The 26,139-nt window shown below is 42.4% G+C and overlaps 1 protein-coding gene across 1 annotated transcript in view; it reads left to right on the top strand.

Moving 5' to 3' along the window:
* BACE2 (beta-secretase 2) overlaps positions 1-25,688 on the top strand; it is a 50,923-nt gene extending 25,235 nt beyond the window's left edge. Inside the window, exons 3-9 of the mRNA XM_066314153.1 lie at positions 6,643-6,859; positions 8,700-8,828; positions 9,998-10,132; positions 13,673-13,774; positions 17,198-17,347; positions 18,586-18,754; positions 25,115-25,688. Of these exons, the coding sequence (XP_066170250.1) occupies positions 6,643-6,859; positions 8,700-8,828; positions 9,998-10,132; positions 13,673-13,774; positions 17,198-17,347; positions 18,586-18,754; positions 25,115-25,368 (1,156 nt within the window). The 3' untranslated portion in view covers positions 25,369-25,688. The remainder of the gene's footprint in view (positions 1-6,642; positions 6,860-8,699; positions 8,829-9,997; positions 10,133-13,672; positions 13,775-17,197; positions 17,348-18,585; positions 18,755-25,114) is intronic.
* The last annotated feature ends 451 nt before the right edge of the window (positions 25,689-26,139 follow it).

The following is a 26,139-nucleotide window of genomic DNA, read 5'->3' as shown; positions in this document are numbered from 1 at the left end:
ATTTCACATCACACTGATGTGATACAGGTCTGGAAAATCCAGAATTTGCATTTGATAGCTATTTCTGCACTACTGCAGTGTTTTCCATGCCAGCCAGCTACCCCTTTCTATAGGCAGTGGCTAGAGCAAACTTAATTAAAAGCACAAGCATTCTTTCTCCCTTGTCTCTTAATTGATGTTATTGAGACTGGAAGGACAAGGCCTCTCTCATCAGAAACATAAACCATTAGAAACAGCAACAGCAGAGCTTGTGTGTGGAGAAAGACAGGCTGAAATCAAGTGAAGGTCACAGCCTCTGATCAATGTTCTCAGTGGACACTGTGTTTTGAGAACTTTTATATAAGGTTAATAATGAAACCTTGAAGTCCAGGCCCTGAAGAGTTAGTTAAGGGTGCTTTGTAAAATTACTCAAAAGCAAATTATTACAGTCCAGAGCAATTGAAGCAACAGTTCCTGGTTTGGGTTGCACTAATGGAGTCCTGCAGTGTGCTCAGAATGCAAACATTAGCAGACTCCTGGGTACACCGTGCTTCTTCCATTTTAAATACTTTAACTACATTTAAATGAATAAATTGGAGGAATCCTGGCTCCAGTGAAATCAGGTAGATATTTAAAAAATGTTGGTTGCAAGAAAGCTCTGTAGGTCACCTAGCACACATCCCAAATGAGCTGGGGCTGTCACCAGAGCAGGTGAGCCATGGCTGAGCCCAGCCAAAGCCTGTAAACCTCTAAGGATGGAGAATCCATGCTCTGTCCAGGCAGAGTATTCCAGTCTCCTGGGGAGGAAATATTTCCTGTGGTCCAACCTGAACCTCAAAAAATGTCTGGTGGCTGCGACAGTCAGCATGTCAGCTATTCCTTTTGATGTAGATCCCATGCAAATCTGAGTGTGCAGTCTGTCCCTCGTGTAGGTTCTTGATGAAGACCTTCACAGAACCACAGAATCCCTGAGGTTGGAAAAGATCTCCAAGATCATTGAGTGCAACCTATGACTGCTTGTCTTTGAAAAGGCAGCTGTCTGCTAAGGAGGGCGGGAGCCTCCCTTGGAATGGAGGATGTAAACCCCCTCCCTCCAAATTATCATAATTTTGAAATTAAGGGGCTCTCAGGCAAAGGTATGGGAATAGGAATAACAGTTCTTTACAAGGAAAATTAAAATAAAAATGCAGTAGTACCAAAAAAGCAAATAAACAAAAAACCACTGACAGAGTCAGAACACAACCTGACCCCCTGTTGGTCAGGGTGTTGGCAGCAGTCCAATCAAGTCCTCCTGCAGTGACAGATGTGGTTCTGTTGGAGCAGAGATGATCCTGTTGAAAGGTCAAGTGGTGGTGAGATGGGTCCAGTTTTCCTCTGGGAATCCAGTGCAAACAGGCTGTGCTGGTGTTTTGAATCTCAGGTTTTATCCAGGTGGGAATGTTTGGCTCCTCCCCCTGGGTGGAGCATCTCCCAATGGGATGATGTAATTGTATCAGCCCTGCAGTGAGCCTCGATGGCCCATTAACAGGAGATATCCTCTTCTCTTTGGAAGAGACAAAGAACACTGCCTCACCTGGTTTAACAGCTGGCAATAGAATACACACTTTTGGTTACAGGATGCAGCCCAAGACACCACTTCCCACCTTGTCCCCAGCCCAGAGCACTGAGTGCCATGTCCAGGCCTTCCTTGGACAGCTCCAGGGGGGCGAGTCCACCACCTCCCTGGGCAGGATGTTCCAACGTTTAACAACCTTTTCCATGATGAAATTCTTCCTGGTGTCCAGCCTGAGCCTGTCTCAGCACAGCTTGATGCTGTGTCCTCTTGTCTTGTTGCTGCTGCATGGGGGAAGAGACTGACTCTCACCTGGCTGCCAGGGACTCTCAGTCCTGCCAGGGACTTGTAAAGAGTGAGGAAGCCTCTTGTGAGCCTCCCTTTTTCCAGGATGTAGGATGTGGAACAGTTTTTCTTCCACTCACAAACCCCTGGGGCTCTCTGCTTGTCACGAGTCTCCTTTGGACCTGGAGCTGCAGCCCATTTCTATCTTACACCGTGGCTGGTTTGTTCAGCCCCACATCCTCACCTTCCAAATGGGAATGCTGTGGGAGACAGTGTCCAAAGCCTCACTGAAGCCAAGATGTGCCGCAGCCACTGTTTCCTCATTTGTGCATCCAGTCTTATGCAGAAGGCAGTGAGATTGGTGAGGTGTGGTGTGCCTGTGAAATTCCTCATTGAGTGTCTCTGACTGCACAACTGTCCTTGGAAACAGATTCCAGGAGGTTTTATTTTGAGGCTTTTCCTGACTGAAGGTGAAGCCCAGTCACCTCTACTTCCTTGGGTGCTGCTGCTTGTCTCTTTTTGAGACAGACTTTTCCCAGCAGTTGGAACACTCTCCCTGGCATTGTGGTTTAAACCCCGATGGCAGCTCAGCTCCACGCAGCCATTCACTCACTCCCCTACCCTAACCCTAAACATTTCCCTTTCTTCTCCCAGCTGTACATGCTGAGCATGACACCATGATGTGGGATATCCCTGGGTCAGTTGGGCTCAGCTGTGCTGGCAGTGTCCTCTCCCAAATTCTTGTGCACACCAAGCCTGGCAGTAGTGGGGAGAGATGAGAGGGAGAAAAGGCCTTGGCTGTGTGCAAGAGCTGCTCAGCAGTAACAGAAACATTTCTATATTTCAGCTCTCTTTTCAGCACAAATCCAAAACACAGCCTGTGCTAGCTAGCTACTGTGAAGAAAATTAACTCCATCCCCAGCCCAAACCAGCACACTTGGTTGTCATTATTTTGCAGGGATGGTAAAAACAGGGACATTGATATCACATCAGCTGGATCTGTAAAATTACCCAAGAGCGACCTTTGCCCATGTGTAAATGAGAAAAACAACCTGTGGGCACTTTTCTTCCTTCCTAGGAGGAACACTTAAGATTAGATAAAGGGGTTTCCACTCATCTGGTAATCACTCCTGCAGTTTTTCCTTATATTGTCATGGAGTGCTTCCGACATCTTAAACTGCAAGTTGAAGACAAGGGGAAAGAAAGATTAGTAATTTGTTAAATTAATGGGTTATGAGTTATAGATGCGTGCTTATTTGAATATTCATGTTGTGTTGGAGAGAATGATGGGTCTTAATTTCCTGATGCCACACTCTTAGTTTAATTTTATTCAAATGATCAAAATCAGAAATTGAATGCATGATTCTTTTTTGACTGAAATTGAGCGGGGCTGCATGGGAAAGGCATTATCTTTGTTTCAAAGGACCCAGAGAGTGTGTTTTTCAGGAAGAGCCCTCCTAAAGCAATTCCAGAACTAACTTGTGAAACGATGTTGTGCATCATGTAATCTGTGTGATATAATCCTGCTTGTTTAATTATCTGGCTTTTTCTGTGCAAAGCAAGTAAAGCTGTTACCACGCACTCTTTCACAACCTGGGCTTTTGACAAACCTTTGCTGTGAGCAGCTCTGAGTTTGCTGTGCTAATCATGCTCTGTAAGTCACCACGATGTATAAGGTTTTGCAAAATGGCCTGATTTGTCCTGAGCTGAAAAGAAATCACGGTGTTTGTTTCTCATGCTGTTCAAAATAACAAGTAGTTTTGTTGAGTACTCTACTTATGATAAAAGAGCTACTTAAACAGACTTATAAAGGGATTTTTACACTTGAACCCAAGTGATCAGTGGTGGCTCTGCAGCAGTATGTAAATCTGACACGCTCAGGGCTTTCAGTATTCAGGAGCAGTATTCAGTTTTATTTCAGTAAATAAATAAAGAGTACTACTGCCTCACCATCTGAGGGTTCAAAAGCAAGCTACTCAAGAGTTGATCTTTCCAGGAGATAGAGAGGTGAGAGAAATATAGGCAATAAATTGAGGTAATACAATGAGTTATAAACAATCAAACAAAAGAGACTGCTGCCTTTGCAGTGTGATCATGCAAGGTTGGCTGTGTGGACTGTACAGGTTGTGGTTTGGGGTGAATTATAAACTTCCTTGGGAAGCCCTGCAGATTAGATGGGACTTCTTGGTTAGAAATCAATAAGTTCTGTTGTATTTTTGTGTTTGCTTTGTCTTAATGTTGTTTGGGGAGGTGGGTGTTACTCTGGGCTCCCTGCATGAGGTGGATTTGCTGTTGCCATGTGGAGTTCGCTGTAAAGGGATCATGACATGAGAAATAAGATTTTTGGGTGTGTTTTGTTCTGTGCTGTGTGCTGGTAATGAGGATTAACTCTGCAAGAGAAAATTACCCTATTGCTGGCTTGCTCAGCTGGGGCTCAAGGTCCATTTAAGGTTTGAGGACCAGGTTTTCTGCTTCGGAGAAAAGAGAGGAATGGGGAAGGAGAGGGAGAAGGGAGTAGAGTTAGTACAGCACCATGATCTAGAAGACCTTATTCCTTGTCTCTGGCTAAGATATACTTTGTCTTGCTTGGAAGAGGTGAATTTCTTCTTTTCTTATCACAGCCAAAAGAGTTTGTTTGTAATTTTCTTTCCTGTGCTGTGTGTTTGTTTTAAAACACTCGGGCCAAGAATTACAACAAGTCTCTCATTTTGACCTCTTAAGTTTTCTTCCTTTAGATCAGTGAGGTGGAAAGGTGGAAAAAAAAAAAAAAAGAGTGGCTAATCACCTGCAAGAGGATGGGGCAGGAAGTGGTTTTGCAGAATAGAATCTAATTTACTGCAAGATTCCTTCTCATGTTACCAATTTTGTTCCTTGAAGGAAGTGATGAAGTCTTCTCTTCAACATGACATTTGTGAACTTTACAAATGAGATGAGTGTCTTCATATCCATTCCTACAGGTGGGAGAGGGAAGCTGAGACACAACTGGTGAGGAAGGGACCTGCAGGGTCCTGTGGGAAAGGTCACCAGCTGTGCTAGAAAATGGATCCAGTCTGTCTGTGTCCTGGTCCACAGCTCAATCCATCAGGCTCTTCCTGCTTGTGGAAGAAGAGCTGTGTGCTGCTGCTGTTCTAGTCATGCACTGCTTGGATTTGCAGATTTGCCTCGCTTTTTTCTCCCAGCCATTCAATTTTCTCTCTGATTTTGGACGTTTCCTCTTCTGCTGCTCAGCCAGACGCTTCTTTCTACATGAAGAACCCTGTATTTTCTCTTTAATTTCCTGCCCCCCAGTTTCCCTTATGCCGCTAATTATTCAGGATCGATTTTGATTTTTAAAATGTACCCCCCGTGTCACAGAGGTGTTCTGAAGAGCCTGCCTGAGCAGAGATGTTCCTTTGTGCAAGTGTCATACAAATGGAGAATTACAGAGGAGCAGTGGAAGTGGTCAGATGCAGGAAATAACAGCGTCTCTGCAACTCCTGCATTTTGAAATATTACCTCATGCATTTCTGCTGCCTTGGATGTTCATCCTCGAAGGCTTGGGTCTTGGGAGTGTCAAGAACTGCTTGGGTTAGAGCCTGGCCTGCCTCTCTTCCTCAGCTAGGAGGAGTCAGTTGCACGATCCATATGGCCAAAGTGTCCCTCAGGAGAAAGAATTTGAATTATGGGACTCATCCATGTTGCTATCTGGAGGTTGTTCCTCATAATATGGAAATCCCCCAAATCCATGCTGGTGAGCTCAGGCACAGGGCCTGCAAAGCCACTTAATTTGGCTGTTAGATTAAAGATGGATTGATATCCATCTTTAGTACCTGCACCTGATAAACCCCTGAATGTTATATTGTTCTACACACATGGAAAGATGCTGTTATAAATTTATTTTAAACTCATTATTTTTTTTCTCCCTTGATTTACCTTCCAAAAAGCTGTGAAAAGTCTCTTGAGACTTGAACTGAGTGTAGTCATCTGTCTCTCCAAAAGGGAAACTGTCTGCCAAGAAGAGGATCCAAAGTAAATTGTGAGGGATCTCAAACTTTTGTAGCTCTTCAGTAGAGATGTGGGTGGGATATGATTACAATACTAACAGATTACAGGTCTTTAAAATGAAAAATCTACTGAAGCTTTTACTAATGTTTTTGTTAAGCCTTTTAAACAGGATTCAGTTCCTTCCTTTGCTTGCCATTCTTAACTGCTCCTTTGCCTTTGCTTCCCTGGTCTAGAAAAAATTCGTTCCTTTCCTCCTCCAAGTCAGTGAATCATTTGTTAATAATATCAAATTCTCCTTACTTCCTCACAGACAGGCCAAACTGCAGATTTAGGAAACCTCTGTCTTAACTGCTGATGCTCACAATAATATTCCAATTTACCCAAAGTGGATCTTTTAGGAATATTAATGAGGTATTAGTCTTCAGCTATTCAGTTAGCTTGGCATTTCAATTTTAGATTTGAATTCAGCAGCTTTCCATTTTCTAGTGCCATTTAATACATTCCTTCTCCAGTTAAAAGAGTGTTGCTCCTAGGGACCAGTCTGAGTCAGGGACACTGCACTAGGTGACATAATACCTTAGATTATTTATTAAAAAAAATAATACTTTATGAAGATTTGGGTTGTTGATGGCTTCTGGATAAAAATGGGGCTTTGAGTTTTGGGTTTTTTTAATTTCTGCTTTTTCCTGATTTTACAAGCAGTATGAATACATATTTTGCATACTTAATCTACTTTTTTTTTTTTTTTTCCTCTCTCTGGGCAAAATTGAGTTTGAATATATTCTGTTTTCTTGCATTGTAAATGAACAGCCCCTGCATCAGCGTGTCCTTTCCTTTTAAAGGTCAAGCACATACAGATCTCAAGGGATTGAGGTGACAGTGAAGTACAGCCAAGGCAGCTGGACTGGAGTGCTGGGCACAGATGTCATTACCATGCCCAAAGGGCTCTATGGCAGCTACACCATCAACATTGCCACCATCCTCGAGTCAGAGAACTTCTTTCTGCCAGGAGTGAAGTGGCACGGGATCCTTGGCCTTGCCTACGATGCCTTAGCCAAGGTAAAGCATCCCTTCCCCACTGATTGTCCTTCACAAGGACAATAAATTGAATTCTGTTAAAATAAAGCCAGCAGATGATCTGGCAGCATTAGACTCCACCATTCCAGCCACTCTTTCCTGTAGATCTTCTTTGTTCCAGAAAGAATAAATTGGGTAATGATGTTGCCACAGACCCGTGTGAGAATTTTGGCTTTTCTGGTGATGGAGATGCTGATTTTAGCTCCTCTGGAATGAATAAGCTTTCACAGAGCTTGTAGTACCAGAGTGTGGCTGTGGGATGTGTGGGGAGGGAGGTTTTAGAGCTCTGGTGATATTTTTCAAAACTAGTCCCAGACAAACCCCTCAGCAGTTCATTCCAGGACATCCTCCGTTCATCAAGTAAAAGTTGAGGTGGATGGATAATTTCAGAACAAATATTAGCCACAGTATTTACAGGAACATAGAGCCAAGCACATTCCGCTCCTCTGGAGGCACAAAATTCAATTAGAAGATTCAATTAAAATCTGAAATTTATAGTCCAGAATGTAAAATCTAAAACTGAAAACGAGATGGGAAAACCACGAAGTTGCAATTTTCAACCTTCACATCCCAAAGTGAGTTCTACCCAGACAGAACAAACAATTCAGCACCGCCTGGATGAGTCTGCTTTACTCCAGAGTTATGTGAGAGTTGTTTTCATGGAGAGGAGAGGAGAGGAGAGGAGAGGAGAGGAGAGGAGAGGAGAGGAGAGGAGAGGAGAGGAGAGGAGAGGAGAGGAGAGGAGAGGAGAGGAGAGGAGAGGAGAGGAGAGGAGAGGAGAGGAGAGGAGAGGAGAGGAGAGGAGAGGAGAGGAGAGGAGAGGAGAGGAGAGGAGAGGAGAGGAGAGGAGAGGAGAGGAGAGGAGAGGAGAGGAGAGGAGAGGAGAGGAGAGGAGAGGAGAGGAGAGGAGAGGAGGAGAGGAGAGGAGAGGAGAGGAGAGGAGAGGAGAGGAGAGGAGAGGAGAGGAGAGGAGAGGAGAGGAGAGGAGAGGAGAGGAGAGGAGAGGAGAGGAGAGGAGAGGAGAGGAGAGGAGAGGAGAGGTACTTTTCAAACTCTGCTTTGGGCAGAGGACTCAAGGCATTTGTTCTTCCCTTCTTCCAAGGAGTTCAGAGTCGTTGGCTTCTGAGGCTGCTCTGGGCTTTGTGTAGTGACAGCACTTGGCCTCTCTGACCTCAGTGCACACAAATCTGAATTACAGGGAAGTTGCAGCACTCCAGTGACTGCAAAGGAAAACAGGACCTGCAGTGTCAGGAGGAACCTGCTGGCCAGTAACCAGCTGAAGAGAGTGTGCTTGGATATGAAGTTCTTTAAGAGAAAAGTGAGGAAATTAGGGCCACTGAACTCAAAAGTTCGTCAGAATTCAATAGTGTTGAAAAACTGAAAATTTTGACTTTAAAATTCTGCTTTTTAACTATGGGAAGGCATGAAAGACAAGTTACTTTTGAGTCTTCTAATAACACAAAGCCTTTTCCAAACAGAAATTATCAGTCAAGAGTTTCTGCCTGAAACTGGTGTTTGGGTTTGGAAACTGCAATTGGAAATTGCTCCTGTGTTTTAGGGATTTGGTGGCAGCCATGCTGACAGTGGTCAAGAGTAAAAATATTTTTAAAAACAGCAGAAACAGAAAAATGACAGATATTGGGGTTTTAATGGCTTATTACGTCTAGACTTTCATCAGCTGCTTGTCAGAAATTCAATTTGCTCATGAAAAGTGGTCTTGTTTGAATGATTTGCTGATTTCTGTGAAGAAACTTTCTAATGAGCCCTATAATTCTTTTTTTTTTTTTTTTCTTTGTTTGTTTTGCTTTTCAACACCTTCAAGCCTTCCAGTTCTGTGGAGACATTCTTTGATTCCCTCGTGAGGCAGGCAGAGATCCCCAACATTTTCTCCCTGCAGATGTGTGGTGCTGGACTCCCTGTTTCTGGAAGTGGTACCAACGGAGGTAGTCTTGTGGGTATCTGTCAATAGGAGAGGGAAGATGTATCTTTGCTCATCTCTCTCCCTCTTTTCTCTGACTATCCTGCTTCTGCCAAATTTAGTGTTTAAATATATTTTCGCATTTTAAATATGCTTTCTATCTTTTAAAGAAAAGTGAAGCCCTTAGGCAAAATTTGAGTGTTATTTATTTTCGTCCTTGATTCTGTTTTTTTCTCTCTCAAGTTTGAGTAAACTTTTCATCTTTTAACAAAGAAAAACTTGAATGTTGTGGTGTTTCCTCAGGGCAGATTCTGCTTTATTTCTCAAACTGAGTCGTCCCATCTTCAGCTGATAAATTTGTTCAATCTCATCAAAATGCTGAAGTAATTTTTTTTTTCTTTTTTGTCAACAACATATTAAAGGAAAAAATCTGTAGATCAGATCTCCTGCCTGCTGTTACTCTGGGAAGTCTTTCCATCATCTTTAGTGGGACCATTATGTATCTGGAGCTGGTAGATGGAATGACTGTTCCCAAATGATGCTGAAATAAACATCTCAGCACAGGAGCTGATCACAAATACTTAATTTTGAAGAGAATTCACATATTGTAAATGTTATTCATACAACTGAAGACCAAGAGAGAACTTCCTTAGGTTTAGTTCAGACTCAGAGAGTCCACAGACGCTCCTAGTCATCCTCAGCCTAGGTTTTCATGGAAGCTCGTAGTGATAGCAGTGACAGCATGGATTCCATTTGGGATGTGTGTAAGAAAAACTGAAATCTCTTGGACAGTATTAAAACTTTTCTAATCTGATAAAACAAGATTTTCACATGCAAGTTTATTATTCTGTCCCATTTTTATCCATTGCCTGGATTTAACCACTGAAGATACTGTTTTAATTTTAAACAGTGGAGTTTTCATAATAGAATCAGTGTGAGGTTGGAGGTGAAAATGCTGATAATTTGGGCCAGTATGGGAATTCTATTTGAAGCACAATCTATTTTATGTCTAGATATTTCATACTGCTCTATTATTGGCAGAGAACTTGACAGTAAAATCCAAAAAAATTGATGCCAAATTAAAACTTCGATGCCCTTGAATATCACAATTAAATATCCCCTTTTTTTGTGTGTGTGCACTTGCCCCAAAACTAAATATGTGGGATTTTAGTGTATGTGACTTCTTTTCTCCTTCCCCTCAGGTGCTGGGTGGCATTGAGCCGAGCCTGTACACGGGGGATATCTGGTACACACCCATCAAGGAGGAGTGGTACTACCAGGTGGAAATCCTCAAACTAGAGGTTGGGGGCCAGAACCTTGAGCTGGACTGCAGAGAGGTATTGGCCCTTCTGTGTTCCTGTCTCTGTGAAATCCAGGTGTTTAGGTTTGGAAAAGACAGGTGTCTGCCAGAAAAAGCTGGAGCTTCCCTTAGAATGGAGAATGTAAACTCCCTCGCTCTGAATTCCTATAAGTTTGAAATTAAGGGGCTTTCAGGCAAAGATTTGAGATAGGAATAACAGTTCTTTACTAGAAATATTAAAAAATACAAATGTAGTAAGCCAACAAACAAACAATTTAAAAAATTCTAGAAATGCTGACAGAGTAATAATACAATCTGACACCTTGGTCAGGGTGTCGGGAGCAGTCAAACTAAATCCTCCTGGAGTGACAGATGTGGTTCTGTTGGAGAAGAGATGATCCTGCAGAAGGGTCCAGTGGTGAGATGGGTCCAGTCTTTCCTCTGGAATCCAGTGGAAACAGGCTGTGCCGGTGTTCTGAATCCCAGGTCTCATCCAGGTAGGAATGTTTGGCTCCTCCCAATGGGATGATGTAATTGTATCAGCCCTGCAGTGAGCCTCGATGGCCCATTAACAGCAGATACCCCCTGAGGGAGGATGGGTCCTGGAAGAGATAAAGAACACTGCCCCACCTGGTTTAACAGCTGGGCCATGAACAGAAGACACCTGCCCCCTCCCCTCCAGAGTTAAAAGAAAAAAAAAAAAAAACAACTCTTCAACTGGTTTCAATAGATCTGGAATAGGATACATGCTTTTGGTTACATATGGCACCCCAAGACACCAAGTTTGGCTGAAAAAAAAAAAACCACAACAACCCTAATCGGTCAGTTTTGTCTTGGCAAGCCAGGTGTGTGTTGCAGTCTCCTGAGAACTGAATTAAAGCAATTCTGGTCAAACAAAGGAAGTGGGAGATTTTGGATTGACCCCTGTAGAGCTGCCTAAGCTCACAACTCATGATGGCAGTGGGCAGGTGCCACCCTTCGTTGCTTCCTGAAGTTCTCATCCTAGGCTTCTTTTTTTATTCTATGTTTTTGCAATCAACTTTTGCTCTCTTATGGTTGGCAGTTATTATTCCTGATGGATAAGCTTTCTGTTTCTATTAGGAATAATGTTCTGCTGTATCTGGATCAGTCTAATGAGACCGTGCAATTTTTATTCCCAAGGCATTTCATTTTTTTTTTGTGGAGGATATATGTGTATGTGTGTGCTTTATCTCTTTCTTACTCTTGCTTGTTGCTATTCATGTTTTTGATTTTAGTTCTGTATTTCTTATGCCCCAATTTCTTCAGACATCCTAATTTCATTTTATTCTCATGCTGTTAGTTCGAGATCGATGCAACGTGATAAGTAAAGTTTTTATAGTTCATATAAATTAAATGAAATTCATGATTACAATATTACATGTGCATAAATATTCTATTTCCATGCATAGTATTGAAATCATATTGCCATATCAATTATTTAAAATGAGTCCCAGCATCCTTCAACTCAATAAGCAGAACAAGGTCTGTTTAAATGCCTCTCTCTGTTGTGCTGTTAAGAAAGCAAAACCACTGGTCTTTTAAAGTCAATGTTTGCTTTTCTTTCTTGCCTTAAAAAACAGTCAACATGTTTTTGAAGGGGAGCCCTTCAGTGGCTTAATGCATGCTGTTGCCAGAAAACAACTCACTGAAAAATTCAGCGGTGTGTCAGGAAAGTTTCCTGTAATTGTTGCTCTTTTCTGAGCCAGGGGCTGCTTTCACTGGTGCAGAAGGATCAAGCCTTCTGCATCAAAGGAGACCTTCCCACAGAAATTCAGAGGAAGAGCAGTAAAACAGGAGTGGTACAATTAAAGTTTGGCTGGTTAGGAGCTCGCAGAGGATGCATGATTCACTTTAGGATGAGGAGCTGTGTGCCCTCTCTCCTCTCTGTTGTTTTCTAGGAAATGGAACACTTTTTTCTCAGCCTTCACCAGGGACTGCTCCTTTCCTTGCCAGGGAATAGTTGTCCCCTTGCTTCAATGCTGGGAATGTGTCCAGAGCTCCAGCACAGCTGTGGCCCTGAGCCTGGCAGCCAGGGCTGGGAGAAGTCCTGAGCTGCCAGAAGTGCACTTTGCACTGGTAAATATTAACCAGGAGAGCCAAAAAGGCAAAACCAGGTGTTCAGTGTTCCCAGTGTGAGCAATCCCACTACTCCCAGATTTTTGCACAGTTTTATATCAATGGTCAACCCTTTTAACTAATTTTTTTTTTTCTCCAAGGGTGGCATTCCAGGATGCCAGTGATTGTGTATTTTGTGGTATAAATCTGTTAAAATGGGCTCCAAAATGCCTTGGCATTTCTTTCCACTCTTTAGAAGTATTTCCGAGTGTGTAATAAATGGTTTCCTGTTTGCTTTCCTGTCAGCTCTGTATGGCAGCCCCATAGCAGCTCCTTCAAAAAGAAATGTGGAAATAACTCTCAGAATTCATTTTTCATACTTTTTTGGGTGTTGGGGATTTTTTTTGTATATTTATATAAATTATATAACACATATAAAACACAGATAAACTTTTTATATTTATATATTTAATTTTTTTTTAAATTTATACCACACTAAAGGGGCTTCATGTGACTTGATAACATGTAAACCAGGGTATTTTAAATTCACTTGCTGTTTGACCTCTTCCTAAGTAGCTTAGGCTGTATATCACCCTGTGTCTTAGATTATGCCATAAACATGTCACAGTTCAGTTATATTAATCCTGCTGCCTAAGCTGGCAGCAAAAGTAGTTAATGCATATAGCTGCCACTGCTACTTGCCTTTCTTTTTTTCCCTCACAGTTAATCATAGCTTTTAAGGAGTTCATGAAAAAAGCTTTACCCTTTAAAAAGTTTATACCTCATTTACTGTATCTGAAGTTTGCTGAAATCTCCTAATTTTAGAGTTGAACTTTTAGTGATAAGAGAGCTATTTGGCCTGGGTGGGGTTTTGGGCAGATTTCAGGGCAGCAAGCTGGAAACTTCAGGTTTCGTTGAGTATTTTTGTATTTTAGGGGTTTTCAGCAGTCAAGGGGTAAAGGTGTGGCATGTGTGCTCTTGAGCCAGGACAGACATTTAAGGCTTTTTTTCTTTTATTCTTATGTTAGATATGCCAGCCATTGAAACAGGCTTCTGTGTTTAAACTAGAGTTGCACTTATGCTAGCAGAGACCTTGATTCAGGGCTTGGAAGCTGCAGCAGGGTGTTTAACACCTCCCTACTGAATATTAAACTACTTTTTCCCCCTCTGAGAGGGGCCAGACTTCACTTTTTTTACAGCAATGGGACCACTTGGACCAGCTGTGGTGACACAGTAATTTCCTGACCGGTGCAGATAAACCCACTCTTGTGTCTGGGCTGATGGTATCTTGCTTTCTTTTTCTCAGATTTCACTGGAATTGAAACTGTCAGCTGGAGAGAGCTGCTGACAAGTATGACACACAGTTCTGGGAAAGCAGCTGCCAAAAAGGAGCAGCTTTGTTCTGGTTAGGAGACAGTGGGGATCTGCATTACAGGAACTACAGCCTACAACTTCTCTCCTTTCTTTGTTTTGTTGGTTTTTTTCTCTCTCCCCTCTCCAGTACAACGCTGACAAAGCCATAGTAGACAGTGGAACCACTCTCCTTCGACTGCCAGAGAAAGTCTTCAGTGCTGTGGTGCAGGCAATAGCTCGCACGTCCCTGGTAAGGAAAACAACACAAAACCTGCTCAAAAATGTGAAATTCCTGTTAAAGGATCACAGGGTCTTTGAAAGGAGTGTCATCAGGCTGCCTGCCTGCCTTGCAAGTCGTGGGTTTCTCACCTGAGGGGAGCAGAACCTTCCCTAGTCTAACCCTGTTAATAAGGGAGAAATGACTGATGGCCTTTGATGGAAATAAAGAGGTGAAGGAAAAAAAAAATAATAATAAAAAAAGGAGGAGGGAAAAGGGTGGGGGGGCACGAATGCAGACAAGAAGTGTGTGTATGGAAATGCACCAGAAATAGGGCAGAAATGGAGTGTTTTATTCCAAGCATTTCAGAAACACGGACATAATCCCTGTTGCTCTGATTCAAAGTATTAAGAGTGCAAAAATCAGTCTTTTCATTCAAAACAGAGTGTTTATAAAGTAGGAGAACCTGCTGCTGCAAGCAGTTCCTTTCCAAGTATAAATCTTAGTGCTGTCTAGAATAAATGCCATTCATTAGGATTATTCATATCAATAAAGCTGCTTTTGACCTTCATTATTGAATTATTTATGTTCAAAAGCATCTTTCTTTGGAAACAGAGTGGGCTTTAGAAGTAGGGCATGGAGATGGGGGAGTTCTCTGTGTGTAGAGTGGCTGAAGCAGCATTTTCTGGTTAATAAAAACTATTCATAAATTTTTGTTCAATACAAGGAGCAGCACCAAGAAGGTTAAAGAGGAAGAATAAGCACCAGCTATTTCAGTGTGAACAAACTCGATATTTTTGTCGTGGGCTCACAATCAGACAGTGGTTGTTGATGCAAATCACAGGAAACACAGTAAGCAGCTGCCCCAAGGACAGAGTGTTTGCCTGTGTGCTGATAATTCAAGATTGAGATCCTTTCTCCTACTTGATTGAGAGCAGAGATTTGGCATGAAGTGTTCTTCACTGCCTGCAGATGTCCAGTGTCTGAAATAAATGTACCAGTCACGAGTTCTTCTCTTTGCACGACACTGAAGCGTTGCCTGGAGCAATTTCAGTCCATGTGGGGGAGAAGTGAAAAAAGCCACCCCAAGAGCTCCTGTAAGGTCACCCTGTGGATAAGGAATCCTCCTGGGAAGTGGGTCACAGTGGTCCACACTCCCCTCTGGTGTTGGTCAGGACATTTGAACTGGGGCCTTCCACCTGACAAGGGAACAGTGGACAGATCAATAAGGTATTAAAGGAGAACCATTCACTTTGCTTTATTTTTTTTTAAATTCTATTCCTATTAAAAATGCATCAAGCAGATTTTTTCCGAGTTCTTTTTAATCTCAAGGACCTTCCTGCTGTACCCCTTTCCCTCCACACACCCCAGAATTTACTTTGACAGCCCCAAACAAAGGAGACAATCTACTAAATAAGAAAGCAGTTACAGGGTGCAAAGATGAGATTCTAGCTGTGTAGGAGCAATGTCAGGAAAATGGGTATTTTCAGCAATTGTGCTGCAGTTCTGTGCCTCTGGCAGGAGATGTACCACTGAAAAAAAAAAAAAATCATCTGCTGGTGTCAGACACACTTTGCTGACCACAGGTGAGCCAGGTTAACAAGTTCCTACTCCTCATGGCTTGTTATGAGCACCCCAGCCAGATGTCATTTCCCAGATATGCTGGGATAACTGTGTGTGACACATTTCTTTATTCAGCTCAGTTTAAAAACAAGGCTGTGAGCTCTGTGCTCTTTAGTGGGACAAATGGTTTTTTAAACTTCAGTTATTTGCACTGAAGTCTTTCAGGGAGCAGCTGTTAGGATGCAGTTTGGTGTTGAAGGGTGGTGATTTTGGCAGACGGGCAGAAATGAGCCAGGGAGAGGGGAGGCACCTACTACACCTCACTGAGCTGAAGTCAGGACAGCAATAATTCAATGTTAAGTGAAAAAGTTGAGCAAAGGAAGGCTCAGATAATCCTAAAATCTATATTTAATATCATTTTGGGTATCATGCACTCAAAACTCCCACATGCATTGCTGCAGCATGCAGAAGGAGGAAAAAGAAATGCATTAAGGAGTCTTTCTGTGAAATTAAAGCACTTAGAACACATTATAGGCTTGGCCTGACCTGGCTGGGTGGTACCCTGCAATTTTTCTCAGATCTGCTATTCAAGACAAAATGGAAAGAGAGGAGAACTGTGTTTCTCAGCAGGTTTGGCCTGGGGCTCAGCTGGGAGGGAAGAGTGTTCTGCCCTGAAGTGCCAAGGGATGCACTGCAGCATGAGTTGAGAGCTGAGGATGGAATGCTTGTTTGTGGTGGTAAATCTCCTTGTTCACATGAGTGTGCTTGGTGAAGCCCAGGAACAGAGCAGAGCACTGGGAAATGTGCAGGGGTCTCTGTGCAGCCCCAACAAACACTTCCTTGGCTGGTGTGTGGCCCGTCACCTGTAAAATGCCACATTTTAATGAATGAGCTGATGCTTACAGAATAATCCACATCACAGATAAACACAAATCAGGAGAGTGCAGAGGCTGGATTCCATCTTTTCCTTCCCCATGATGGGAGGCTTTGGCTGTGCAGCCTCAGACCAAGCTCCTCCCTTGACTGCTGCTTAGTGAGGTGAAACAAGAAGCAGCCAAAATAATACAGTAACACAAGGAAAAGTTTTGATAACACAAGGAAAGGTTTTGCTCAGGTCTGGCAGCAGGTCAGCTTCAGGGAGCAGGAACATTGAGCAAGATGTTTGTCTTTGCCAAAGGAGCTCTGCAGGGGTTGGCTTTTTGTTTTGTTAGTTCCACGGATATATTACACAGGAACTGTGAATCAATTTTATTTCAAAAGCTTGTCAGGTTGTACTGGTAGGGAGTGACAAGGCAGCAAAAGAGACAGAAGGAGTGTGTTTCTTTGCACAACAGCAAACCTCGATTCCCTTAGGTGCCAGGAGAATTTTGGCTTAGCCCTTGGCTTCAAAACTCTGGAGCTGAGTAAGAAGCTGTAGGTGCATGAGGAAGGGAGGTGACCTCATTCTCTCACTGTGTATTCACGTGGTTTGTATTTTGGTTTGGGTTTTTTTTTAATAAAATGTAAAATGCTGCTTCAAAACATCCGTGTTTGGTCGGAGAGGAGGGAAGGAGGCAGTGAAATCCCATTGTGGAAGTGATTGCTCAGGGAGGCCACATGTGTTCATTGCAGTAGAGGAAAAAATGAGACAAAAATGGGGAGGGAAGGGAGAGCTAAACTTGCTTTTGCCTCCTCTCCCTTCTCCAGGTCACGATGGGTTATGACACACCTCACTTTGGCCACTGGGGTTTGGGTTTTTGCTTTGGTCCTTAAAGAAGCAGCTCAGATTTGTGCTCTTGAATTTCTCCATGGAAATAAAAGAAGTATGTAACAATGGTAGTGATCATTCACAAAGATCTATCAAAAGGTCTGCAATCTCGAAGTATAATTTTGGTTGGTTGGTTTGTTTTACAGATACAAGAATTCTCTTCTGGTTTCTGGACTGGTTCACAGCTTGCATGCTGGGACAGAACTGAGAAACCCTGGTCCTTATTTCCCAAAATCTCCATTTACCTGAGGGATGAGAACTCCAGTAGGTCGTTTCGGATCTCTATCCTACCACAGGTCTCAACCTTCTTTGTTTATTCATCTGTACATTTATTTTTACTATTATAAAGCACATGCTCTTAAAAAAAAAAAAAAAAAAAAAAAAAAAAAAAAAAAAGGAGCTGTTTTTAGCAGTAATAGGGGACTGGATTATTGCATGCAAGGGAAATCTTTTTCAATAAAATTTTAAAAATCAATTTTTAAATAGGGAAAATAACAAATTTGTCAAACCTAAAAGCAAAAAAGAAAGGGATGATGCACCATTTCCCTCTCAGTGCAGTGTGTTTCATTGGGAATTTTTTTTTTCAATTTCTTAGGAAAAAAAAGGGCAAGTTTTTGCTTTGTTTTCGTGACCTTTGGCCACATCAGATGTCAATACAGAATGTCTCTGCTCGTTTTGATCTTCTCGTTTTGGGAAGGGAATTGATTTGTTTCTCGTGGCATTTTGAGCTGAAGCACTTCTTCTGAATATGAAAATCTTGGCAATGACCCTTTGTGAGCTCTTCACCAGTTTCTGTAACTTGCCTGGTTTATCTTTTATTAATATTCCATCCACTCCATTATATTTAGAATATAATGTGCCACTTTTGTTTTTCTTCTCTGGCTTCTCCTGCCGGTATGAATTGCAGTACAGGCTCCTATCCTCTAACATTACTAATACATTCTTTTACCTCAAGGGACAGGCAGGAGCAAAGGAAAGAATGAACCTATTAAGTACATTTTAACTTGAAATATAGTAAAGCCTTATGATAAGCTTTTTCTGTATTGATCATGTAGCTTGGCAATCATTCATCTTCCCCGAGGAGACAGGGGCTGAAATGTGACGGGAATTTATAAAATCTAGAACCTTGAAGCTGACACTGACAGCTCTCTGAAGCAACTCCATCCTAAAATTTCCTTTAATTACTAAATTCTTCTGTAATTTGAGTTCATCTCCCAAGTTCTTCCTCAGCCCTTATGTAAAATATGGTAAAAGTGAGAATCTGGAGAATTTGCTGTTGACCTGCATGTAGTGATGACTGTGTTCAAATTTATTTTAGAATCCATGAGCTTTACCTCTTACCTGCTGTTGGCTTTGACCAGTTTTAAATCATTTAGAAAAATCTGTTTGCCTCTATCCATTCTCTATTTCCAGTGGAATTTGTGTGCCTGAACTCTAAAAACTAAAAACCGAAATTCTATCTGCTTTGAGGTGTTGCTTTTTTACACTCTGGTTTCCCTTTTTTTAATTTTTTTTTTAATTTCCTTTTAAACAGCTTTATATTCAACCTATCCTTGTGATAGGAGATAATTTGCAGTGCTACAGGTTTGGGATCTCCTCCTCCACAAACGCTCTGGTGATTGGTGCTACAGTCATGGAAGGATTTTATGTCATCTTTGACAGAGCCCAGAGGAGAGTGGGCTTTGCAGTGAGTCCCTGTGCAGGTAAGAGAAAAATTTCTCAGCATTTGAGGAGTGAGGGAACTCAAAGAAACACCTTTGCCACTTATCTGCTGGTGTAAAATGTGGTTACTCCCTCAGTGTTGAGGGTGTATTTCAAAGATACTCCGAGATATTCACATTTCAAAAAGAAGAAAAAAAGAAACCAAAACTGTATTGCAACATCTTTTGGCATGAAATGAATCAGCCTGAGCTCTGAGGGTCTGTGCTGGGTTCTTCCCTCTCACAGAGGAGATCTTTCTGGGACATCTGTCTGTGTGTGCAGTTTCCCCAAATGTTACCTGACCAGTCCTTGTTTTTAATGCAGCTTCGTTTTGGGCTGGCTCCTGCTCTGAGTTGTGCATAAATGGATCCTCCAACCAGCTCTTGCAGTGTGCAGTGGAGTGCTTTACTCACACTTTTCTCTTAGTGTAAATTGAGCCTGTTCAGCCCCTCAGAAATTCTCAGAGCAAGAGCTGAGGTGAAAATAGGACTCACATTAAGACTCGTCCTGTTTGTGATAATTCTAAACAATTACTTTTCTCATCATAAGCAGAAAGGCATTAATTTTTTAACCAGCTGCTGAGGAGATGTGAAAAAGCTCATTAATTTTTGGCTGATTTTATTGTACTGGTTAGCTTTCATGATTTCTCTTTTCTCACCAAAGGTAGCTAAAACCCAAAAGTTTGGGGTTTTTTACCCCTTGTTGTTCAGACATTGCTTTGGCATCACAGGAACCTCAATGTGGGAGAGGAGGGGAAGGATGTGCATCCATATTCAGGTCTCTGTCCCAAACAGGAGTGGTCTGTGCCCTGAAAAACATTGTCCCACCTGAGGTTTGCATGAGAAAAGGACTGGAACTGGCTTCTTTGGCGTCTTAGAAAAAGTAAAGGTAGTTAGGACTGGAGTGTTTAATGCAATCATAGAGAGGAAAAACTATGAGATACTGGCTGGCTGAGGTGTAGCTCTAGGACAGTTTTAAAGCTTTGTTTTGTTTTATAATCTCTCCATTGTTAATAAGCTCAGACTTGTCAGCTTTGAGCTCTCTCCCAGAGAAAATCTGGATGTTGATATGAGTTGCTTTATGGACACTTCTGTGAGGTGCTATGCAGTGATGAAAGACACATTTTGAATGCATCTGGCAGGAGAGTGTTAACTGGACTGTTGCAATGTATTTGAACAGCTTAGGCCAGAATGTGCCTCAGCTAAACTACCTGTAGTTATTGTTATCAGAACGCTCAGGAATTTGTCAAGGTTACCAAGAAAAATAGGGCTAAAACAAAGAAAGAAGAGCCTAAGAAATAGGATACTAAGAGTGCAAGACCTGGATAAAGGAGGCCTACAGAGCAACAACCAAAGACTAATCATTTTTCTTGGAGGGTGCATACGCATAGACATGACACGGAAACCAATCAAATAATGATGAACGTGTGAAGAAGCAGCCTTAGAAACTGTAACTGCAGCTTAATATAAACAATAAACAGCTTCTGCTAAAATCATACTAGTTCAGAAGTCATTCAGAAGTCCTGAGCTCCCACACTGGACAAATATTGAGGGTCAAGTTTTCCTGCCTTTCATTCTTCCTGGTGCCTCCTGACTGCAGCTGGAGCTGTTTCCTGTCCCTGTCCTGCTGCAGGAAGGGACATCTGACAGAGAAAATTAAGCACGTGTGGTCAGCAGGGGACACGAGGCAGCTGCTGGGCATTAGAACCTCTTTGCCAGCCCTTCTTGGTTGAGAGAAATAATCAGGGAACCATAATAACACCTTGGTGTTAATATTGCTGCCTGCAAGCAAACTTAGACCACTTCACTTGGTTCTTCCAGAGAGGGAGAGCTGAGCCTGCTGAATAGAGCTGCCATTGGAATTTCCATGAGCTTGGAGACATGGTTACACCCAGCTGCTGCTCCAAGACATTTCTGCCTTGTCTCTTTGTCCATGTTTTCTGCGTGTGCCTCACCCAGCACCACTCATTGAATGAATCATTGCTGAGTGGCTGAGACAGGGTGTATGGAGTTGTCAGATTCCACTCACACGGGGCAGATGGCATTTCCCTGGGTCGTGCCACTTGTGCTGAGCTTCACTTCTTCCCAGCTGGTGGTTCCCACGTGTAGCAGCACTTTGGTCAGAGAGCCACTCTTGACTGCTGGTGGTGGGTGTCCGTGCAGAATGAGGGATGGAACTTACTGGTTCCTATGGAGGACACCAAGCCCTCCACAGCAACTGTATTTCAAGATTTTTATCTTCTTTTCTGTTGTTAGAGCTGGGATTAAATGCTCAAGAGATGCAGTTCATGTTCAGACTCAGATGTTTATTAATTCTTATCTATCTTACAGTCTCACAAGTTGTGAGTTCTGGCCAACAAAGTATAAATTGGCTCTCTAACTCTTCGCCAGGTCTTTTAAGCACAAACTGTCCAATTAGGGAAAGACACCTAAATTATTTTTACTTTTAACTCAGTAACCAAACACCCGTGGTCCACAATGCAGATTTGTCTACCCAATTACAAGAAACCACCCAAAGCCATGAAGAAGAAAGTGAAAAAGAAGGACTTAGCGTATACCCTAAAACCTCCATCTTGCTTTATATATAGTACTATATTCTAAAACCTTTAACTCCAAGTTTTCCATCCTGTGATATCACACACTTTTTTGATGTCACTCAATTTTGGAAGCCTTTTCCATGGCCTCAGGTCACAGCAGTGTTTGTTTGGGGTTCAGTGCCTGTCAGCACAGAAAGTCTAAAATTCTCAGTGCCCAGGGTTCCAACAGTGTATTAATGGTATTTATTTGGAGCCTTCTAGTCAGCTCATGGGCATAAATCAAACTGAATTACTGGTGGCTCAGATCTTCAGAAACAGAGGAATGTTAAAGACAGTTTGGTATGGCTTTGCAATGACCTTTGCTTCCTCGGTGTGAATATTAAATTAAATCTGTGGGGTTTTAAGGTGTTAGAGCTGCACGTGATGAATTGCAAAAATTATGGCAATGGAACTAAAACCCTTCATTTCATAGAACTTCCAGGTTACTTGTCAGACTTGGCTAGAGATAAGAATTGGCTTATGCCACATTATTCCTTGGACCATTTTCATTCTCCAGGATGTAGCAAGAACAAAGAAAGTTAGATGGCTGCAGGAAGCTATTCCACTGTAGCAGGAAATTTGCCTTTTCCTCATTGAAACCGATTATGACTTACTCAGACAGATAATTTTGAGTTGCCTGTTGATAACCTAGTGTTTACAGGAGGACTAGGACAGGTTTTTGGATCAGGTCCCTTCTTGAGACAGGATGTTCAGAACAACAGGTTGGTTTTAGTGCAGCAACCTGGAAATGTTCAAGGCCAGGTTGAATGGGGCTTTGAACAACCTGGTCTAATGGAAAATTCCCTGCCCATGGCAGGAGGTTTAAACTAGATAATCTTTAAGGTCCCTTCCCAAAGAAAGAAAAAAAAAAAAAAAAAAAGGGGGAAAAAATACTGAAACAGGGCTCCCATCCTCGGGGTTCAAAAAGCCTGGCTGGGTAAATCTGCAGCAGAGCTGATGTATTGATCCTGACAGTCCTGCTCTGAGTAGGATCCTGGTCTAGATGACTTCCAGGAGCCCCTTTCAAGCTGTATTTTGCAATTCTATGATGAATTTGATCTAATTCCAGGTTTACTGCCTTTGTAACCACCCAAGAGGGTGAGCTAGTGTGTGTTGAGTTCTACACAAATGTCAGGAAATAGCAGAGGCACCTTCTTTGTCCTGTAATCATTAACAATGAAGAAAAACTCATTTATTCAACATTAGAAAAGCACTGTAGTTAGGTACCACCAGATATATTCTAAAATAATTACATCAAAATGCTCTAATTCAGTTGATGTGTAATATGCTGGGTGTATGTTGCTGTTAGTTTATGTTAAGGGCTTCTTTGAACAATTTAGGCAAATTTCCTCTCAATCTTTCTGGGGGTGGAAGAGTGTGAGGGAAAACTTTTTTCCCTTTTGGAGGGAAGAAGGCAGAGGCTGTGCTGCTATCAAGCATTCTCAAAATGCAATTTAAAATGTCAGCCACTATGGCAACAGTTTTGTGTTCTTCTTTAATAGGAGTAATTATTGTGCTCAAGCCAAATAATGAGTAATTAGAGACTGTTTATTTTCAAAGCTATTTCCAAGGTGGAAAATTGTGCTGCTTTTTCATTTCCCCCCCACTTCTTCAAAATACAACTAAGTAATGACAACTGGGCCTTGCATTTCAAATTGGTGTTAAATGTGTTTGAGTTTGGTGTTGCTGCAGAACTGCATAGAGACAAACCAGTGGTGTGAGGGAGTGAGATGTCCAGAAAAAATAATTGCATAGCAGACAAAGTGCAATCCTGGGGCTCTGGACTAAAAGGATTTTATGCCACAGACCTTCTAGGCAGAGTTTTACCATCTAATGAGTTTGGGGAGTGGGTGTTTGGTTATTCACCAGTGACAGGGTCCTCGTGGGTGCAGCCTCGGGTGCCCCCAGTTTGCTCTCACACCTTATTCTTGCTAAAAGAGTCTTCCCACACTTAGGGGTGGAGAAAGGGCTGGTTCAGACGAGTGATTCCACAGAAAATTCCTTGTTTGGGCATTTTGTTTGTTGTGAAGGTTGGTTTCCCATCTGATCTGTGAGTTGCAGCCTCCCATTCCCTCCACCAACATGAAAAAGGGGCTGTGAGGGACAGGAGTGAGAGTGCAGGATTGTCCCTTTCAACACCAGCCCACAATTAAGTTGAATTAAGTCTAACAACACCTAAATCTTAAAATAATATGAGGTCTTATGAGGCCAGGGACTGAATGACGACCAAAATCTATGCAGATAAAGCAACCAACCTATTCTGCTCTTTTTTTTTTAAAAAAAAAAAAAAAAAACTTAAAGTCCACCTTTGCAAAATCCAGGCTCCCTTTTTCTTTCCAAGGGGGTAGTTTATGGTAATCTCTTTAAAAAAGTGGTTTCAGCAGTTGTGACTAAGATATGTGAAAATAAGAGATGCAGTTTTTAGTGGATGGGATCACTTCCAATCCAGCAAGAGCGTGCCTGTATGTAAAATGTGTGAGAAATCAAGCAGGACAGTTAAAAATGGGGCCTTCATGAAAAAATACTCAGATATGTCATGGAAGTGTGGCTGACTAGAGAAGATAATTACAACTGCTTCTTGCCTTAACTTTGTCATCATTTCTTGAGTTTCTGGGTTAGTTCTCCTGGCCCAACACTGTTGCTCCTTCATGTCCCTGCTCCTCGCTCCTGACACTGACCTTCCTCTCCTCCATCCCCTTTCATGGACAGCTGTCACCCAGCTCTCCTGCCTCATTCCCCTTCCTTCTGGATTTTCATCTACAAGGAGTGTCTGTGCTGCTTTCCACACTGCACCTTGTGTTTAGGATAAAGTGCTTTGAGGTATCTGTGAAGCAGAGGAACCTTCCTGCTGCTCCCTAAGAAGACAGCAAACACAGGAGATCAAAGAAACACCTGAGGTGCTTTTCCAGTGGTTGGAAATGCCAGAAATGAGCAAAAAAGGCTGCCCAGGCCCTGCCCTACACTTGGGTGGATGTTGTAGGATATTTAAATGGATATTTTTGAAAGATTGGTGCCGAGGCAAAAAAGTGATCTAGTGGTTTGGGCTTTGTCTGACTGAAGTGCTGTTCTCTCCCAGACAGCCTGTGGAGATGTGGGAGTGTCAGTGACACAGTCTTACACCTGGCCAGCATGTGATAAGCCCCCCCGAAGATGTATCAAGGTTGACCTACAGCCTCTCAGAGTGGCTCAATAATAGCGAGACAACTTCTCTGGACATGCTTTGTAAAACAAAAGGTTTTAATAATGACAAAAATAACAAACAGTATCAAACAAAAGAAATACAAGTTGAACACAGTGTAGAGAAGACTCTTCCACTAGCTAAGGCAGTCCAAAAAAGCAACTGAGCACCTCTGTGCAGACTTTTAAGTACTTAATGGTCCAGGTGGGACAATTTGGTTGCTGACAATAGAAACAGCTACAGGTTTTGAGGAACATTTCCAAAGCCCAGCCAGTGCCTCTGTGCTGACATTGGGCCAATGCCAATGAGCAGAGAATGGAAAGTTCTGGTGCTTTTCCATAAGAATCAGGGGTAAAACTGAAACCCCTTTTCCTTATTTGGAAAACAAGGAAAGACCTCCCCAAACCTGTTCGGGTGTGGGAGCGCATTCCTATAAGTCACGGTCTCCTTAACTCTTCAGAACCCCTTTTTATCAACATGGGATTTTTGCACTGAAAACCATGGTAAAAGACAAGTGTGCTGAGATAAACGGTGACAGACAAAGAGGGATATACAAATACTTATTAAATGTCTGTAAGGCCTGATCCTTTCCCTTCTGTGCCTCTCCAGAAGCTGACGGCGCTGCCGTCTCCGAGATCGAGGGCCCTTTCCCCACAGTGGACGTGGCCAGCAACTGCGTCTCCAGCGTCTCCTTCCACGAGCCCGTGCTCTGGATCGCCTCCTACGCCCTGATGAGCCTCTGTGGGGTCATCCTGCTGGTCCTGATCGTCCTGCTGCTCATCCCACCCCGCTGCCAGCACCGCTACACAGACAACGACGTGGTCAACGACGAGTCCTCCCTCGTGCGCCACCGGTGGAAGTGAGAGGCTGATTCCCAAAAAAAATCCAACAGACCTAAAAACAAGGCCAAGGACAAAAGAGCTCTGCCAAGGGGAAGGAGACAATGCCTCCCAACTCCTCCTCGGTCCTTTCTACGTTCCTACAAGACGCTGTTGAAAAATCCCACCAAATATCCTGCATCGTGACTTTTATAGCTTTATTTTCTAACACCGGTTCTGAACCAAAGCACTGTTAACCACCTCTGAAGTGCTACGGTACTGGACTTGCTACTGCAGTAGAATGAGACTTTGTGCTCTCTACAGTACCTTCTTTAAAACAAAAAAAAAAAAGCCTGAAAAAGGTTTTTTAAAAAAAAAACCACACCATGATGTTCTTCCGCTGTCTGAACAAAATTGTCCATCTCTCTTTCACGAAAAAACAAAAGAAGCTGTCAGTATTTTCTAACTAATCAAGCCCTGACTGTAGAAAAAGAGGAAAAAAATTAATAATCTTTCTTATTAATTGCATTAAATGAATACTGCTTTCTGTTTACATCAGTTTATTTTGAAACTGTGCTTATGGTGTGGGGGAGGGAGAAAAGTCAGACTTAAGCAGCAGAGAAAAAGCAAGGGAGATCAAGAAGAAATGTTGCTTTTTGGTTTCTTTCCCTCAAGATCACTGCTGCCACTTGAGAGGGTCACCCTCCCTGAGAGCTGTAACAAAATAGTCCAAGGTGGTGAAAACTGGGAAACAAACTTGTTCAGCCTTAGAGTAAAACAAGACTACCTCTCTTAATTTACAAGGATGCTACCACT

Source organism: Sylvia atricapilla, chromosome 2 (genome assembly GCF_009819655.1).
Source record: "Sylvia atricapilla isolate bSylAtr1 chromosome 2, bSylAtr1.pri, whole genome shotgun sequence".
Lineage (NCBI taxonomy): Eukaryota > Metazoa > Chordata > Aves > Passeriformes > Sylviidae > Sylvia > Sylvia atricapilla.
The sequence above is the reverse complement of the archived record's forward strand: the minus strand, read 5'-3'. Positions and strand labels throughout refer to the sequence as shown.